Raw genomic sequence first — 20,942 nt, forward strand, 5'->3', positions numbered from 1 at the left:
TTGACTCATCACAATTATGAGACTATTTCACGCTCACATCTACCGCTGCAACTCCTGTAAGCCAAGATCGGTAGTGGAACACATTCTATGACAACGACCGGTGAAGTTCGGCGAGCGGTAGCACTAGTCTTAACCTACAACGATATTAATCAAAAAGAAGGGTAAGAAGGAGTTGGAAATATATTTTCCATTTCTCGCCATAGCAAAGTAATTAAAGTGACACAACATTATGAACTACACTAGTTTTTTTATTGACTAGTGAATTGTAAACTATAATCTACTTTTTTTGTTCCTTTGAATGATGAGACGAGCTTGCCGTTCACCTGATGGTATGCGATACGACCGCCCATAAACAGTAGAAACACCATTTAACACCTTAAATTACAAACTATTGTTTGGTATTCCACTATGCTCGCCATCCTGAGACGTGAGATGTTAAGTCTTATTATGTCCAGCAATTTCCTTTAAACCAGAACACAACAGTGACTACACACTGCTGCTTAGCGACAGAAATAGACATTGCGGTGATACGAACCACCAGGACACAGTAGTGTGTGCCGAATTACGTATAACTCTGTTCTGCTGTTTCGGCTTTTCATTGTAATAAACATTATAATAATATAGTTTCTGCTATAACATCAATTTACTGTTTTTGTCATCGGTCCGTCCATTGCACGCGCCGTCCCTCATTGTTCCCGCTTGATTTAATTAGCAACATTGTATTTTATTCACACGTATTATATTATTGTATTATAGCTACTTGCCTAAGTGCGTTGTGCAACTTACTGCGGGGTTTTGAACATCATATTTTCGTTAGTTGTCATTTCGTATTTTTGCGTATTTTGAAAGTAATTATTCTTTGGACGTTAAATATATCATGTTAAAATTCTTGAAAATATGGTTAATTTACTTTACGTTTTTTCATTTTCCTAATTTTAATGTTTTTTGTATATGCTCGTTGGTTTTTTTTCCAAAAACGTAATAAGTTTTTCCAATGGCAATATGTAGCTATCTACAATGAAGAAAAAGCCTTACTCCCTCCTCTTCTCTCCTCTGTTACAATGTAGTAACAAAGGAGAGAATGTAGTAATAATATACGGGACATTATTATGGTATTAGTTATTTATTCAAGTACTGATTTATTTTGTAAATATTTACAGCAATACTTTCTGTAACATACAGTATGTCGAATTCATTGTTGCTTTTATTTTTTTTATCGCCCTTACTAAACCAAAGCCTTTACTAAGCTTGCCCAACACCCTTATGTCGTAATGTTCCTAAATCGCCCATAGTTGATCAAGCATAATAGACGTGAAGACGCGCTAATAGGCCGCGATGTCGCTTCCCTTTCGTGCCGGTCATGCGCATGCGATTATCGGCTACGATCGGGACTGGTCAAACCGGATGTGATAATGTAACACATGTGCTTTCGGTTTGAAAATGTTTAGACTGGTTTTTCAGTTTATATAACTAGAAGTGATTTATGGTGCGAGTACTAAATTACTTTTTTTAAAAGGTTTTTACTTTGTAAAGGCATTTTTAATTATAAAGTAACTTATATAAATATCTGTTTAATTACAAGGTATGACATGAAATGACTTATTAAGTCATACTTTATAATTTAATTTACTTATATCTTGTTGATTATAAAAAATAGTAAAAACATTTCAAGAACTCGTAATTTTCATATTTTCCTTTATTTATTTTTATATATTATCGTTGCAAATTTAAAATCTTCACAATACATATACGTAGGCGACAGTAAAATTTTCCGAAAGGGAATTTGATACAGCATACACATATGTACTAATACGCATAAATGCGGGTTGCAAATCGTTCTAATGATTACGAAAGAATTATATATAAATTACGAAAGGGCAGCTGATAGGAATTCGGCTATATGAACCCCTCGCCATTGGTGGGCGAATTGAAATTTCCAACGACGATATTTAATTTATAATAATAATAATAATAATATCAGCCCTGTATTATATACTTGCCCACTGCTGGGCACGGGCCTCCTCTACTACTGAGAGGGATTAGGTCTTAGTCCACCACGCTGGCCTAGTGCGGATTTGTAGACTTCACACACCTTCGAAATTCCTATAGAGAACTTCTCAGATGTGCAGGTTTCCTCACGATGTTTTCCTTCACCGTTAAAGTGAACGATAAATTCACAAAGAATACACACATGATTTTTTAGAAAAGTCAGAGGTGTGTGCCCTTGGGATTTGAACCTGCGGACATTCGTCTCGGCAGTCTGTTCCACACCCAACTAGGCTATCGCCGCTTTTAATTTAATTTATATTTGAACCAAAATATCACATCGTACAAAACCATTCCATTTTCCCACACGAATACTTTTAATAACAACATACAAAAACCCAACCCCAAGAATGCATTTTTGCACTGCTAAAATCTTATTCACCTAACGTTTTTTGCAACGAACATTCCTAGTCACGCAACCAGTGGAATTCCTCGCCTCTACCAGCGACAAAGCTGTGTTACGTAACGAACCAGTCTCTGACCGCGCGAGCCGGTCCGAAGGGCAATATGTAGGGCACTCGATCTACTGCCGGCCAATAACAACCACCGCTGTTATATTCATTTTTGAGACTGGACTATACTTTAGATATAGTATGTATTGCAGTTTATTTAGTACTATAAGCTGTTATTGATTTTTGTGACATAGTGCTATTAAGTGTGCTATTATGGAGACACAAAATACGAAACACTACATACTAAAGCCTAGCAAAGTATTATAAACAGTGAAGGCTTATATTTGATACTTACATGGTGTCAGATTTATACCTCGTTGCAAAACATTTTCTTTGTGTACAGGAAATATTTACAATTATAAAAACTGCTGCACGCACGCCAAATTGGTATTAGGTATCAAGTATTGAAGTATACTGGCTACAATATCTGCTATCAGTATTGCTATCGACTATCTACAACAATAGTCAACAAACCCAATAAATCCTACAAAACTACTGACCTAGTAAACATAATAAATGCAAGGAAAAATCCAATTTAACGGAATGCAGCACGATTTAACCAGTTGTCCTTTCACTAAAACTAACCAATAACTACAAGAGAAAGTGTTGAAACACTTCAATGTAGGAAACTGATATATTTTGTAACAGATAACATAATTACACGGTATCGAGCATCGCGTGGGCCTGTGCATGTATTATACTAGTCTGGGAAGTTATGAAAAAACGACAAAATAACCCAAAGTAATCAATACGTTCTTTTTAATTCAAAATTGTAACAAGGCGGCATTATGGTGTCGATTGGCCAGAGATCACTTTTCTTCAATTGATACTCTATCAGACGACTCCGCTTATCATTAGGTGCAGAGGAAAAGCTTTATCATGCGCGAATATAAAATAACATCAACCTTAAGGATGTAGTTATTGCACTTATTACAATTCAAATGTCGGATGAAATGGCCTGATCTTGCGCTGTAATACTAAATCGCCGAATGAGTCGACCTTATAAAGTCAGTAATATTGACTCTTAGAAAAATTTATTGACATTTTGGTGTATGGAGTTGGCGTCTCTGCTCACAAAATTATCGAAAAAGGCAGTATTAATATAGTTGTGCGTATGGCCTGGATATTATTTGAGGTCTAATTATCCTCTATCGGAAATCCTACTTACTCAAGCAAAGTGTGGAGAGACAAAGTCAGCAGTAAAGATATTAAACCTTTGGCCTACACTGCACGCGGTTGTGCTCAATAAATGCACATACTTAGTATTCGATCTTACATTGATTTACATAGTATGTTATACACGAAGGCCTTGTAGGAAAGCTTCCGTGCTGATAGGTGTTATTTGTTTTGATCTATGAATGCAATCATTCAAAACTTCCTCTAACGTTGAAACTTATTTCAAACAGAACTGCAAAACTACCACCACGATTGCTTTTCTGTAAAGTATAATAAATCTAGTTCTAATCTAGAGACAATCGATTTATACTATCAGGTACCCAATGAAACCGATGCAATCATGCTATACATATTTACAGATTTTTGTAGGAGTGAAGTAATTTGTTAGCATACTAAACTTGCAGTCTTTGTGAGCTACCCGGACATTCAATCTAAATTTTGACAGTTAATGTAAATACAGTCGTATCGGTAAGACTTTACGATCGGAGTTCAATGACGAATACAAGTCGATTGGATATAAATGCCAAAGTACCTATTGGTAGTAGGTCTCTTATACGTGAATTTCCGCCTGAGTAGGTACCACCACAATATCAATTTCTACCGTGCCATGCAACAGTGTGTATTCATTGTATCTAGTGTAACTACTGAACACAATAACATTTAACATCTCATGCCTCAGGATGGCGAACGCGGGTGAATAAAAAATAATACTTTGAAATTCAAGGTGTTGGATGGTGTTTCTACTGTTTATGGGCGGTCGTATCGCTTATTATCAGGCGACCGGCAAGCTCGTCTCGTCAATCAAACAATAAAAAAACATATGTTCACTTCGTTTATTTAAAAAATTACTAAGAGTAATGTTACTGCTTATTGATTTATAAAAAAACTTATAATGTTTGCTATTTATACTCGACATTGATAAGATTACTAATGAATGATGGCAACCATAATAAGAATATGAAGAATCTATACTCGCAAACATATATCAAGACTACTACCCCAAAGCTCTCTCTTTGTTCATACAATGTGAGTTAAAATATTAATTCCATAATAATAAAGAAGTTACATGAAATTATTACGTGTTACATCACAACTGTCGTGACTACGCCGTTAAGTTTCTAAACGGAGTTTAATTATTCAAACTAACTGACAAGCGGAAATTAATATCATATTAAATTTAATTTTCTGCTATGATTAATTCCGTTTAACAAGGTCACCTGTGCAAACTTAAATTTTCCGGTACAGCTTTTGAATCCGTTACCTGTCATTTTGCAAACAATTATGGATCACTATAGTTTATCGCATTACTACTACTACTATGCATATTGAAATCGCTAACAAAAGGTGCTATAAATCCTTTCCGTAGTAAAATAAATCTAATCAAACTATCTGATATTTTTTTCTAACTTCAATTTGTCCCATGATATAGAAAATCAAGAATATAGTAAATTCTTATAAAATTCATAGCCAAGTTTTATTGCTCGCTAGTCAGTAAACAAAAAATACTAAGATTTTTCCTTAAAGCTTACTTCATCATACACAGATTAGTATCATTAAAGCAATTTCGTGCTAAAATAATAAACCATAAACCCATTACAAAGCCCAATAAACAAAAGATAGAGGCTCGAAGAAAAGATTTCAACGCGCTCGCATCGTAGGCGTGGGCTTAGATCTACGATAAGCCCACAATGGGATAAGCACAAAGAAATTCATACAATATCACACTCACACGACTAACCTCGACCCATATTATGACAAGTGATTATGTCATAATATATGCAACCTCATCCAGATATGACTACGGTTTCACTTTTTTCGTGTATAAAATTATCCAAATGGTAAAAAATTCTAATTTATTTCGTCGTAAGCGAAAGCCTGTGTGGATATTAGAACTTTATTTAGTTGATAAATAGTATGCATCATCGTGGGCATGTTTTACCCAATATAATTACTAGGTATTAAAGCTGCACAGTGAGCGCTGTATGATGGTTTGTATTGAATATTTGTGATTATGTTTCGCTATTATTAGTATTAATAAGGTTCATAATGTTTACCATAGAACCCGAACTTAGGACTGTACGGTGGTCTGTATTGAATATTTTTATAATATTTCGCTTATATTAGTACTAATACAGTTCATGTTTACCAAATCGACTCAAACTTAAGACTTTCTAAAACCAAACCACACATGCTGCATCAAGATCTGGTACTGAACTTATATACCTCCTGCAATTCTTTGACCTCACGATCTCATACATAAAGCCACCAACAAAAGGTTCTTGTCCTTACACAGCATTTGAAAACAATGCACTCCGATTAATCTCAGCCGACCCTTTCAATGTACTAGCATCATAAATAAACATTGTGAAATGATGACTTTCCATCAACCATCATTTGGTACTATGATTAATGACAGAACAGTAATGATTAAAAATATTGCAATCACTCGTGAGTGGAATCTATTGCTTGATATAGGATAGGCTAAGTGTGGATTTTGATGAAGGCGCCGCGCAGACACTCTCCACTTGTTACACGATTCACGACACAAAATAGCAGCGTTTTATTTGTATACCATATTAATTATTTTAACTATTTTTTTGAACTAATTTAATCATCGACTAATGAATTCATAGTCCGTTTACATTCATTCTTAGCTCAAGTGGATTTATGAAACGAAATATACAAGAGCTCGTTGCTTATGTCTCTCGCAATTTAATGGCATCTGCGGATTTAAGCGGATGATTGATGGTTGAGAGTTTAATATCATCAAACTAATTAACTATTTAGTTCTTAATACAAAACTATATCTATCGATCTCTGTTCAATGTTGTTTGTGAATTTTAAAGAACTGTTCCATAATCCACTTAAAAATTTATCAGAATTTTATTAATACAATAAATCCTACTACCTTCGCAGTTAATTTCAAGTAACACTTTTGTTCAGTAATGTTTAATTTTCCCTCATTGTAACACAAAATAATTAACCAAATTAGAAAGCCTTAAACAATTATACAATCATTCATAACCATGATTACGTGAATTAAATTACATTTAACTTTCATAACCTTGGCTGGACGAAAGCAACCGTTTAACGTTACTCATTTACATTTAACTAAAATAGTTCACACTTTCAGTCACAGCCTTGGGTTATGCGAACGACTTTCATGCAAAATATAACTGCTGTTTACTTGATTTGAAATTTCGCCACACTGGGTGGTGACAGGGCCGAAGCTGGTTCGAATAGGTACTTAAAATTATTATTAAAACTATTTTGCAGATTGTATCGTGGTTTTGATATTATAATTTTCTCCCGATGTTTCGAAGACAGCCTTCGTGGTCACGGGGCTGATTGAGGTGTTGGCCATCTAATAAGTCAAAATGACATTATCTACCTTTTTACAATTATGCATTTTTTTTATTTTTGGCTGTTGGTGGCCCGATCTACGCAGAATGAGTTCACAATATCTTGAAGAAGGTAGCTGGTCAAAATAGTTTTATTTTAATGTCTAACATTCGCGTAAAGAAAAGAAATCATTATACTTAAAATTAATTATATTTAAGATACGATACTTTATTCAAGTTTGGATGTTTATTAAAAGTAAACGCGGACGTTAGCACGGATCTTGATGAAAACACACAGGTAAACCAAATCTAGGACTGCTAGACTTAAATATAGAAAACTGCCAGTTGGACTTTAATACCTAGAGAAGAATATCACGTCGGCAAATTCAAGCACCACATTTTTGCGCTTCACTTCACGTAACATTAGGTGCAGAAAATGCTCTTTAACGTGCCATAAAAAAAAAAGAAAACAAAAATTTCAGGCCATGGGTATAATAAATATATTATAGCAGTTTGAAAAACTCATATTTTTTTTATTTCTTTGAATGACGATTAATTTAGCCTGTTGGTAAGCGATACGACTGCCTATAAACAGTAAAAACACCATCCAACATCTTGAATCACAAAGTATTGTTTGGTATTCCACTGTACCTGCTATCCATAGATATGAGATGTTAAGTCTTATTATATCCAGTAGTCACTGACTACAATGTCCTTCAAACCGGAATTATATAAGTTCAAAATCGATTTTTTAATTAACTTCATGTAAATCAACAAACCGATTTAACTTAATTTTAAGGCTTCACAAGACTTATAATACACTAAACCTATAAGTCAAATTGGATGTCTATAGTCATAAGTTCGATACGTAACAACCTTTAGTGCATAATTGCATTGTTGTCTGTATCAGATCAACCTTGCGTCGCGGCTCGCAATTAATTTAACATTCGCATCGAATGCGGCTGTTTTGCGAAGGTCTTGCTATATTCTGGAAGTTACGACTTTGGAAAAAAATCATCTCTACATGTCTTCGTTACAAGCCTTCTAAAAGCTAATTTCTGTGTATGCGCAGCGTCTTAATCCTTAATAACATTTTTAGAATAATTTCCTCTATAGCTAAATTGAATGGTATACTAATAATTATTATGGTTAAATTGAACGAGAATCGAACATTAAGTGTTTATATTTTACAAATTATTTGAATTTCATGAACTCAAAACAACATTAACACGAAAATATTTCGAAACTCATAGAATACTTTGATATATATAAGTAGACGCTATTAATGTATAACACCGATAGACTATTAATCAACATGTAGGTCAAAAAACTACATTGAATGAACCATTAACACACATCTTTTAATGTTGAATAACAAACCACTGTTCAGGTCCACATGATTAAAAAGTATAAGAAAACTTTATACGGAATATTTATTTATTCTACTTCATATACATCAATGTATAAAGACGGACTATTGATGCAAGGTAAAGATATTTTTTGTTATCTTAATTTATTGAATGTTTTTTTTATTACATATGTAGAAAATTATATATTACAGTAGCGAGGAGTGAAAATATTTAAAAGGGAACCCGACACAATATAATATAGATACTAATACATAAACGCAGTCTGCCCAAGCGTTCTAATGATAATAAAATTTTACACAAAGTCGAAAGGTAAGCCGGCAAGAATCGGGTAATATGAACCTTAGATTGATATATTAATTAACGAATCTAAGGCATCCCATGCAGGTAATGTCAACTTTGTCAAGAAGCAATTGCTGAAGTCGCTTCAGCAACTGTCAGTTTTATAATATAATGTTCCTCAGCAAGATGAAAGCGTTTATGCGACACCGTAGGGACTTCAATGTTCATGAACTCTTTGCAACGTTAATGACGTATTACAGAGAAAACCCGCCATGACGGCGTCAGTATAGAAAGCGAGTGACAAAACTAGATCACACGTCCCTGGTCAAGAGTAGGTTTCCGCTACTTTTTACAACTTCCCATTCGTTAAATGTGAGAAAATGTGTAAAATGAGTCTATATTTGTGAAGTAAATTGCATGCTTTCGCTTTCTTGCGTCTCGCTCTAACATGTACTTAATGAAAGAGACGATTTATGTCTTAATGTGCGAATGTTAGCAGATAAATGTCACGTTTATGGTCTATGTTGATAATACTAAAGGCTCGTTAGTTACGTTATAATCACGCTTGACATAACTATTCTTTCATAATAAAATATATAACAATTTCTTCTGTATGGAACTGTTCTTGTGATTTAAACCTAGTGTTGCGCATAGATGGAGACCAAAATGCATTGTATATGAAGGCGTTTATATACAATGCATTTTGGTAAGGCCAAGTCACGTCGCGAGTGTGAGCGAGTGTACTAAATGTGACAAAGGCCTTATTACACTAATTATCTTACGTGACGCTATATCTATATGAATTACTCATGTAATTTCATTGTTTTGTGTTTCGTATTCTATGGAGGGAAACGAATAATTAATATTTCGGACTACACTCTTTCTATTTGATTAATTCATTGTGGGATAAAGACAGATTAGTGTTCCCTAAGACTTGCCGAGCTTCACCGCTCAATGTCATAAAATGCCGCTACTAATCCTGGCTTGCAGGAGCTCTAGTGGTGTGTGCGAGGGCGGGAAGGTCTCTACGTTGTTTCAATTGTGTTATATAAGCATATGTCGATGAAAAGGTTGATAGCCTCAGGGAAGCAGTCGATGCTAAGCCATCAGTCACTTTAATTAGTGCATGTTGTTTTTCTGTATGGCTATTTTACACGCTCAGACTTCGGACGGTTTTCATACGCACGTATTGTAATTTGTGCATGTATGTTTTAAACCAAAGTACACAGGTTCCAACTGATCGCGTTTATTGCATATTTTAGTTGCATTTAAAGCTTCTTCACTGTGTTTTTGAAACGTGTGCGTATTCTCCACGTCAACGTTTAACCATGATATTTGAATTGTTAATACCGTAACTATAACTTCGAAATAAAAACAAATCAGAAATCAAAACATAATCGATTCACAGTTAAAGTGATCATAAAACAAACAAACAAGCGTATATAATTGCTTAATTGTTTTTCGACTATCAATTCGCGGAACTAACTGCGAGGGATCTTTGGCACTGGCGCGTTAGACACAGTTGTTGGGGGTCAAAATGTCCAGTGTGGGGGTCAACGGGTAGTGGGAAGCGCCGGCGGCCCTGACCTCTGACACCTTGTTTAAAACAATGATTTAGACACACGCGTAATTCCATTACCTACGCACAAACGAAAGGATGTTTGTATTGTAGAGAATAGTTTCAATTTGCTGTATATTTTACTATTGTTTAGAGGTGAAAATGTAAAGATAATAAATTAAAAAAAAATATGTGTTAAAATATTTTTTAAAACATACAATTAATTAAACTGCAAAAATATAAATTACTTTTCTCTTTTACTTAAAATTTATTTCTATTTCATAATTCCTAGATTATAACAGCGAAATTTCAAGCACCTATCTTTGCACATGACTGTTTGCGCAAAAAGGCAACTAGTGCACACTCTTGTACATAACATCAGGCATTTACATTACCAGGCAACACATTTAACGAAATTCACATAAATTTTCGCTGCAATACTCATATTTAACACCTGTTTTCATTATACAACTTATTACAATATGCAAATAAATGAATAAATAACATAACATTAGCGATTTTGTAATATTACACATGACATTGTAGCCAGTGTAACTATTGGACATAGTAAGACTTAACGCCTCATGTCTCAGGATGGCGAGCGCAGTGTAATACCATACAATACTTTGTAATCCAAGGTGTTGGTCGATGTTTCTACTGTTTATGGGCGGTCGTAATGCTTACCATCAGCTGAACGGTAAGCTCATCTCGTCATTCGAAGCAATAAAAAAATATATATTACTTTTTAAACTAAATAACGTAACAGATGCAATATGTGAGTCTAGGTTCAGCTTTAAATTTAAAGGTTAACATTTTACACTAACAATAAAAAATTATGTGAGAATTATGTATTGCCTTGTGAAAATATTTTAGTCACTAAAATACACACAATGTCAGCACAACTTCACGTAAATCGGATTCGGATGGAACAGATTTTATTTAATTAAAAGTTTCAGTTAATATTTTTTTTTTATTTAATTTTTCAACTATATGACACAACGAACAATTCATTGGCCTTATAGTAAAAGCTCGTTTGGCCATAAATAGTAATAACATATAAACGTAAACGGCAACACCCAGAGCTTTGTAGTTCATAGCTATGCGAAGTAGTGCACAAAGCTCGTCACCCTAAAGCTTAGTTATTATTTTGGACAAGAACAATTGCGTTTACACTAGCTGCAATATTTCAATAATTCTATACTCATGCGACTCGCAACTATTGCAGAAAAAAAAATTGAAATTAGCTTGCCTTGACTGTTTACACGGTCAAAAATGTTTGCAAAAGATAACGCCTGCAAATTTTCTTGCTATTTTAAGACTCGCTTTATGTCAAATCTTAATACATATCGTGCTTAAAATCCGATCACAACAATGCTAGCACTCAACTACTTCTGTGGTGAATAGACAAAGCGAATAGATAGAAGAAGAAGTAAATTACCGTAAAAAATAGTCTGGGTAGGTATTAATCCAGATTTACATATGATTTAATACCCAGTACAAGCCTAAATCCTTTTCCTTCTATGATAAATTATATATATCTGCTAAAACAAGAATCCAATTTGCATAGCGCTATTTATAATTGTAGCACAGTAAGCATGCTAGTGAGTAACATTGCACAATCCATTATAATCGATTACAATCGATTACATTTATACAACGCGATACAATCTGCATTACTTCACGTCGGCTAATAGATAGTTACGTAGGTAATGTGTTTATAGGTGTTTTATTAGTAACTAAGAAATTCGGTACGAACTGTGTACTTAATATAACAAATTTTAATACTATGTGCTTTAACATCATATGTAATCGGCATAAAGTTAGTTCTAAATAAATAAATTATCAACCCACACGACCATCAAAATGTGACAAGGTGAATAAAATTTTGTATGAATGTAAACTGAACAGTTCTTGCAAGTGGCTCAATCAAACATACATGTGTATTCCCCGTGTATTGTGTTCATTTACCTAAACCTATCAGATCATAAATAACTTATCCACACAAAACACAAACGTATTGTTAGGTTTCTTCTCAATGTCTCGTGGAATCTCACGCGCGATGTCATCTAAAAACTGTTATATCTCGTAATCGAGGCCCGTCGTGCGAGATTTTAACCATTAATATTCTCGTTCTCACGTACTGTTGGAATAATAACGTAGCGAGCTACATTAGATTTACATTTAGTCGTACTGTAAAATTTAAAACCAATATTTAAGCAGACTATTAAAAAAAATATGTGTTCACTAGTTTTTTTTTTCAAAAACAAACAATAAAAAATCTAGACAATGAATTCCATTTTAAAATGGCGCCATTGCAAAAACGTTCTTAATTCAAATGATGACATTCAAAAACGTTGACGTTATCAAAAAATGAATTCTGACGATATCTTTCTTGTCAAAGATTACATACAATTATTACGTTTGAAGATATGATCTAAACTATAGTATAATGTAACAAAGAGTTACTTCAGCGCGGGTGTGTTTAAACGTTAGTAAATACTAAATTATAAGTTATGGAAACCGTTACAACGCGACCTGGATCTCACGGGATTATGACCTTCATAGGTTAAAATGAGGGACAATAAGGGGCCCACGTATATTTACATAATCATGACATTGATATTTCTTTAATATTATTTATTAATTTTGCCAAACTTATTTGTGTCTTTAACCATGATAGAGTTTGTGTTACGACCATATATTGTTTCGCATCTTTATGTATATAGATTTTTGACGTTATTTCGGCTGATTAGAACGTGATCCAGTATGAATGTTTGCACTATTGTGAAATTAACTCGTAATACCGTATATTTCGTGTAGTTATCAAATACATTATTGGTCTGTTCAATATTTTACTGTAGTTATTATATTTTATTAGTGTAATTGATTTATCCGTTCTAATTGAAATTAATTAGAAGAATCTATCTCTACGAGCTAGGTTATCGTACAACCATAATTCGAGATTTTAATCAAGATTTTTGATTAAACACCTATGTACATTTTGTATGCACATACTTTTGTAAGCTGACATAATAATTGCGATGAATAAAAATCGTTCTTATTAGAATTATCCGTGAATTAATATCTATGTCATGGGAATAATGCCCTTGAACTTTGCCTTGATTTACTCGCGATCAATTTCGATACAAAAAATCCCTTTTATCTCATAGTAGTCTACCAACATTATGAAAAGTAAAAATCCGAGTTTTATTTTACAACTAGCTTTTGCTCGCGGCTTCGCCCGCGTGAAAAAGTTTTCCGGGATAAAAGTCCCACTATATTATTTTCCCGGGATAGTAGCCTATAACCTTCCCAGGGCTTATACTATCTCCATACCAATTTTGCTTTCTTATACCACATCTTATGTCACGTCCCGTTCCCACGGGAATAAAAGTATCCTATGTCCGTCTCCTGGTTCTAAGCTACCTCTCCACAAATTTTCAGCCAAATCGGTTCATCCGTTATTGAGTTATAAATAGTGTAACTAACACCAATTTCTTTTTTATATATAGATACCTAGTCAAAGTTGATGTAGATGCTGAGATAAAGAAAGAATTACATAATTTAGCTCGATAAAACTATATGACAGTTTCGTTTGTGTAATTGTATTACGTACGGTACCACAACCCTCTGAGTTCCTGGGTTCAAATCCTATCGGTGATGTACTCAGCATCAGCACGGAGTCTGAAATCTGTGCCAGATATGACGATAGGCCTCTTATCACATCGTGGGACGGAATACACTAGGCGAAAAGTGGGTGTCAATTGCACCTCTGCCTACTCCTCGGAGATAAACGTGATGTGTGTGTCTATTTGTTTACGATAAGATCGCCTGGCACATAGTAACTAAGAACGGCGACCTGTTGTATTTGCTTTTATACCTATTTTTATATTGTAATATACCTCTATACCTCTACATAAGTATGCATACATAAAAATGTTAATTATGAATATTTCCTTCTCAAACTCCTTAGTATACGAGGTAACCGTAACACACTGCAATATGACCCCATTCCCAGCGCATAGGCGGAAGTGTCCGGGACCGACGCACGACTTCATGACTTTGGACTATTACTTCATTCCGTTTTGATTTGTATCACGAATACGCAATCACGGCGACCCGGGACAAATGGAGCTCTGTTGACATACACGTATATTATTTGAAGCTTTTTGTGAAGTGGTTTCAACTCAAGCGGCGTAGTTGTATTACCATACGAAAACAGTGCTGAGGTCTTGGATTCGATCCTCTGGTCGGGCAGTGATATTGGGTTTTTCGACTCCGTGTCAGCTAGGAGTGTGGAGTTTATACACGATGTGGTGATAGGCTCGCCCTCTGTTACAGCGGGAAATACACATCGCGGAAGATGGGTGCAACAGTTGCGCCTCTGCCTACCTCTTTGGGGATAAAAAGCGTGACTGTATGTGCATGGGCTTCAAGTCATTTTGGAATGAAGTAGTTCCTTTCCTCTTATTAAATAAAAATCAACAGCAAATATGCTACTTAACCTTAAATTATTGGAAAAGGGATAATAAACACTTAATTAGTGTGTAGCTAATCACTGCCTAACATTTATTTTTGACACCTAAAAAAACATGATTTAAAAATATTTATAGTTACTCATAACATTAATTCTCTGAGAACAAACAAAGCCAATTAATGCAAAGGTCGCAAACTTAGTCCGAAACCAATCTACTACCATGTTGCAACCAACGCCTTGTGGAGGCCCACGCTATCAATGAAATAACGACCATAAATCAAACCATTTGCTACAGTAGCAATTACTACGGGTACATGTATGATAGTTATATTCCAATGGGTTTAGAAATGATAATAAAGGAAATAAGATCTGTTATATACTCTAAAATGAATAAGAAAATTGATTGGAAATTAGAAAATTGCCTATTATTTCAGATTAATTGTCAATTATGTCCGTTTTTCAACATCTATTAAACATGGGTACCATATTTCAGAAAAGAAGAAACTTAACGAGCAATAGAACACTTTTAAATATTGTTTTTTTTTGGAGTTAAATCCTCTTTCACTAAATACTTGGATTTAATTGTAGAGTCGGGAGATAATCATTATATTTTTATGCAACCGAACCAGGAGACCAGTAAATTGTTTTAATGGTAAGCCCTATTTACCCTACTTATATATTGCCATCTAAAACATTACCGAATACTTTAAACTTCAAACTAAAAGGCAATATACACTCGACACCGGATTTCGTATCTTAGCTTTGATGTCTTTTAAAACTAACAATAGTGCTTGTAGACTCCTTAGTGTTCAATAAAAGAAATATAAGTACCATCACAAAATAAAATTCACAAAAAGTATAAGTATATAAGTATTAGGTTTATTTACGATAAAATTAAATTAACAAGTATGTTAAGTACATATTATCATTAATTAAGAAAAGATACATTTGTCTATCAAGTTAACTACAAGTTTCATAGTAACTTATAAACGGTACTGCAAAAGCTCGACAAATCCAGGTGAAGCTCATTTTGATAAATAATACTTATTATATGATTTCCAGAACGTAGCAAATTGACTTCCCTTACTCAGCGTTTTCAAAATAAATTTATTTCTATTTCATGAAATTTCATTAAAAATAGAAAAAAGAACAAATATACAGCAAATATTCAACAAATATATTGTATTAATTAATAAACTGTATTTATGCAAATAATACAATTGTTAATCATCATTATAATACTACTCCGCATTATCATATCACAATTTTCGATTAAATAATTATTCAAATTACGTAATTATGTGCAAAAACATAAGTAATCTTAACTCATTTCCTGTGCATTTTCACTTTCCGCGGAGCTCGGCCGATGAGTTTTCACTTTCAAACGACGCGTCCGTTGTACGCTGATTGAATTCAAAACATGCTTAGATTCTGTTACTCATGTCTGCGGCGGAACTTAATCGATCCAGTTTTGGTAAAGTTTATTTATATATATTTTTAATGTTGTTCGTTGCCTTTTTGTATTTATATTTAATATGATAAAAATAAGCTCTGTACCCTTTTTAAATACATTACGCTCACGGAGAAGTGTGAGATTTGGGATGATTAACATTTATAAATTATAAGTGCAAAATATTATTTATATATGTATGTTATAAATATGTATCCCTAGAAGGTATCAAGCTGAGATTCTAGTGATTAATAGGTATTTGTTTTGACAATTATGAAATACATTTTTTAAATAAAAATATTGTAAATTCAGTAAATTGCGAGAATAATTTATACCAAAAAAAATATAAATATTTCTTCTATATTTAATATTGTCCTAAACAAAATAAAGTTACAAATATTTTAATTTAGAAAGGTAAGTTTATAATATATAAATGCATAAAATTATACGTAGGCACTGCATATTTCAATTTGAATAGAACATTCCAGAAAATTCCGGTAATATAATAACTTTATTGCAAAAGCTAAGGCGCCTAATTCAAATCAAATTGTCCGATCTACCCTACACAATGCGAAAGTAGGACATTATGTCAGTAGATCTAAAAGCTAAGCAAATCCTATATCAGGTTAACGACCCGGACAGCAATTGTCCTTTCCAAGTCTAGCAGACCTAGGCATTAAATGTGTTGCCTAACCAGATACCTGACAATTTATAGCGATAAAGTAAACTCGCGGTTTATAATATTGTGGAAAGATAATCATAGTTTTTGTGAGAACACAAAGCTTTTGTGTTTCGCAGTCGTAAACATTTTTCCTTAAAAAACAATGAAGCAAAGGTAACCAATCTCGAGTCCAAGGCACAATGCGTTAACATTCGGTATCACGGCGATCTAAATAAATTCACATGCAACAATGGTCACGTATGTAGATTTGTGGTTTAGAACCACCTTGCGTCACAAACACTGTCACTGATCATAAACAATCGTGGTGCGTTCTAAAACCACAGATCTTCATTTTTTATTTTGACACTTACGTAAATATTGGCCGCCATTTTGGGGGTAAACTGTCACTTGTCACTCGCGAGGCGGGCGCATGCGCGGAGGTAACGCGCGGCGAATGGCCGCAGACCGTCCGTACCCACTTTTATAACCTCCCCCCCAAACAGTTATTATATTAATTACAATGTTTTCACTCCATCGCGGATCGATCTGGATCATACACTTCCCAGTTCGTTTATCCCGAATCTGGAATTTAAATTATTGAAAGTTTATAAATTGTTTCCGTCGTTGATTGTCTATGATAAGGGTTTATGTATTTAATCTATTGTTCCGTGATCTTAGTGTTTAATATAAAACTTACGTACCTCAGAATTCATTTTTATTAACATGATATTGTCGGATTAACTTTTATTTTTATGTAACCGTTTCCTTATCTTTGTATTTATATGAACTATTAGAATGTTAATATTATTAATTATATGAAAAGCTTTACAAAAACCAGAAGACGGTTCAGCTTGAGTAAATAAAGGATAACTTAACATACAAATAATAGTTATAGATATTGTCGATACTTCATTCACAGCCTTGTTGCCAAATTTTTATACATTTGCCAGCAAGTAAGTGAAGTCGAAATTAAATGTTCTCGCAATAAACCACTATTTACATTCGGGACTGAAATTGAAAGGTTTATTCAAATTGAACAGGTTTATATTAATTGCTTCACAGAAACATGTGAAATTTAACAACTTTGCAAGATTTTATAACGGTAACATATTATTTCTTATTTGCCAAGCTAAAAATGAACTCAATGCCATACCTAAAACAAGGCATTGTGAGATTGTTTCCTTTGGGAATTCCATAGAACAGGGATGACGAACTTTTAATGGTTAACGTGCCATTATTTATAAAAAAAATATATGGCCTCTAACGTGCCATCCAGGACCGGTTTCATCTATCCGAGTGTCCCTTTTTAGCGAGTTTTTTTTATCGGGACTCGATAATTGGCTCCACTGCACGATTTTAAACGAAGTAAAGTCCAAAAAAAGATACATATAAAATGTTTGGCATGTTCTTCGCCTGCCCGAATTATTTTGTCGCGTGCCACCTGGCACGTGTGCTACTGGCTCACCATCCCTGCCATAGAACATGCATCGTATTTTTGCAAGTAAATGTATTTTTAAGAAGGGCCACTTGCAATACATGCCTATACCCATAAAGTCCAGCACGCGTTAAATCAGCGCGATTTGGGCTAGCATCATGGAAGGTTGTTGTACCGTTGTAATCTGAATAGGGACCAACTGCAACAATCAATGAAATTAATATCATCATGAACATATCTGACTTTTCAACAGCAGTCCAGAAGAGTTTCGAACCAGTAAACCCACCACGCTGGTACAGCCTTGGTGGAGCGTCATAGCTTGCTATATCTACACATACCATGGATAAGCTTCAATTATTGTTATTAAAGCATCTTTGAAAAACATATCATCTTTTGTTACAGTCGATTTGACGAAATATAGAGGTTCGAACGTTTATGACTGAGTTTACCAACATTTTGAACTTCTTATAGAAAACTTTTGGGGACGCAGATTTCCAGAATTTACTCTTAAAAATAATCAAGTAAGTTCGAATAGCTAAGAAGTTGCTGAGATCGAACTTGCGACTGTCAATTCAACACACCTTCCTTTTTACTAAGCTATTGCTATGAAAAACAGACGTAAGAAACCTTCTTACCAACTTTTGCTTGCTCCGTCTGTTTTATCAAGCACCTGCTACATTATACATGATTGGGTAGTATACATAGCAATGACAACTCCCTAGTAGTGGCTAATTGAGACGAACGTTCCAAACAAAATACAAACACATATAATGCCTTATTCCGGAAGGGTTAGACAGAGGTTCAGCGAGTGCACCCACTATGCGCAAGTAATGTTCCATGACATAGTAGGGGGCGAGCTTCCCCCAGGATTAGCCGCATTCAATACTTGTCAGCCGGTGTATATTCAAAAATCCGTCATAGCTCTGGCGTATGTAACAAAAAATTCGCCTTACATTTCTCGACAATTTCCCGACACTTACCTAATCTGGTAATAGTTTATCACCAGAACACCAAAAAGCGTAATTATAACGCGTTTCAGTCAATTAGTTACAAATCAAACATGTCCTATCAACGAACGTCGTCCAACGCGCAGAAATAACACCAAACTAGCATCGCGTGTTCAAAAAAAGTTCTTTTAATTACAGCATTACGGTATATTACACATTCTACGACCATTACAGAATTGATTTTGTAACAAGGCGTTAGCGTGCAAACTAAAACCGTTGAAAAACTCGACAAACGAGTATTTTACACATCACTAGCTCAGTTAGATAAGGTACTTTCGCTGCGTTTACGGAAAATTGATAAGTGTCCTGTATGAAAAAGTCCGTCTGGATAGGCACTAAGTGCTTAATTATTTCTGAATAACAACAGTTACATGAACTGTTATATAGCGGTTTAAATGATATGATAGTTAAGCGTGGAGATACATTTAACGTCTTAGGATGACGACTGCAATTCAACGCCATAGAGCTTAATAACTTTTAGCTAATTTCAATAACTAAATAAGCTCAGTCCTCCCGTGACTATGAAGGCTGCAAAGTCTACGTAACGTCGGAAAAAGAATATATTATAAAAAACGCGATAAAAACCGAAAAACAGTTTTATTTCAAGAGCTTTTTAATTTGAAATTCTCTGTGGTGTTCTTTTCTTACAATTCCTTTGTTACAGCCTATAACTAAACTTCGTCGCCATAATCAGTTACATGAATAATTATTTATATTGTCCACACTCATTACTGCCAACCAACACGATACTGTCTCAGTGGAAGCCAGGCACATGTCCCCACAACCATTGCCTCACACCACGTCCACTCTGCGGTGAGACTCCTGCATATCTGACCACATAGGTGTATTGAAATAATTTGTATGACAACTAAAGGAATCCAATTTGCTACTAACAAACGCGAAAATTTCTTGTATAGATTATAGCTTTCGACGAAGTTTCTCTCACCAGTTAAACATATCCTAAATTAAGATATTAGCATTTATTACGATAAAAATAAGCTACTGTTATTGTTGAAATGGTAGTGCTCACCGCGTCGGGGTGGAGCTTCGAACAAAGCCTATTAATTATAATCAATTATGTTCAATTGAAAAGCTCTAGGCAAGGCGAAAGTTCCTATAGCTGTATATAATAATGAGGTTGGCCAAAGAAGTATCTTCCTCGTTGGTTGACTTTTAAATTTCACTAGTCGTAAAATCAGTGAGGTGGAGTCACTTTGCCAAGCTAGGATAAAAGAAAATTATGAGGCCCTAACAAACATTATATTTGTAGCGTAGATCTCTTAGCTTACGTGATCATGGCACAGATTATGCCAAATCAGCCAGGGAATTGTGAATGCAATGACCAAATTTAAGGTGCAAAGGTGGCTGATAATCGGAAAATGATTTTTGAGAAAATTTAACACCCTAGTAGTCATTAGCTTATCTCTAACCATACCAGTGTTAAAACAGTAAAATATATTTTTATTTATTATCCAAACTGAGCAAAAAGATTTTTGCTCTGCGCCATAGTGAGAAAAATTTAAACTAATACAATAATAGTAGCTTTAAAGTGCTAGCCGAAATGCCCAAGTCTAACGGCAAAAAAAACATACATGCCTGAGTGAATACAACTAGTTGCATTAGGCAAAACCTTCGTCTAAAAATAAATCCGCTTTTACTAATGTCGCTGTGAAAACTGGACTTTAATTGC

At 34.3% G+C, this 20,942-nt stretch overlaps 1 protein-coding gene across 1 annotated transcript in view; it reads right to left on the reverse strand.

Moving 5' to 3' along the window:
* LOC115444718 (pollen-specific leucine-rich repeat extensin-like protein 2) overlaps positions 1-17,269 on the reverse strand; it is a 48,967-nt gene extending 31,698 nt beyond the window's left edge. The window contains exon 1 of the mRNA XM_030170601.2: positions 17,182-17,269. Coding sequence (XP_030026461.2) covers positions 17,182-17,199 — 18 coding nt within the window. The 5' untranslated portion in view covers positions 17,200-17,269. The remainder of the gene's footprint in view (positions 1-17,181) is intronic.
* Positions 17,270-20,942: the final 3,673 nt, after the last annotated feature.

This window comes from Manduca sexta, chromosome 24, assembly GCF_014839805.1.
Source record: "Manduca sexta isolate Smith_Timp_Sample1 chromosome 24, JHU_Msex_v1.0, whole genome shotgun sequence".
NCBI lineage: Eukaryota > Metazoa > Arthropoda > Insecta > Lepidoptera > Sphingidae > Manduca > Manduca sexta.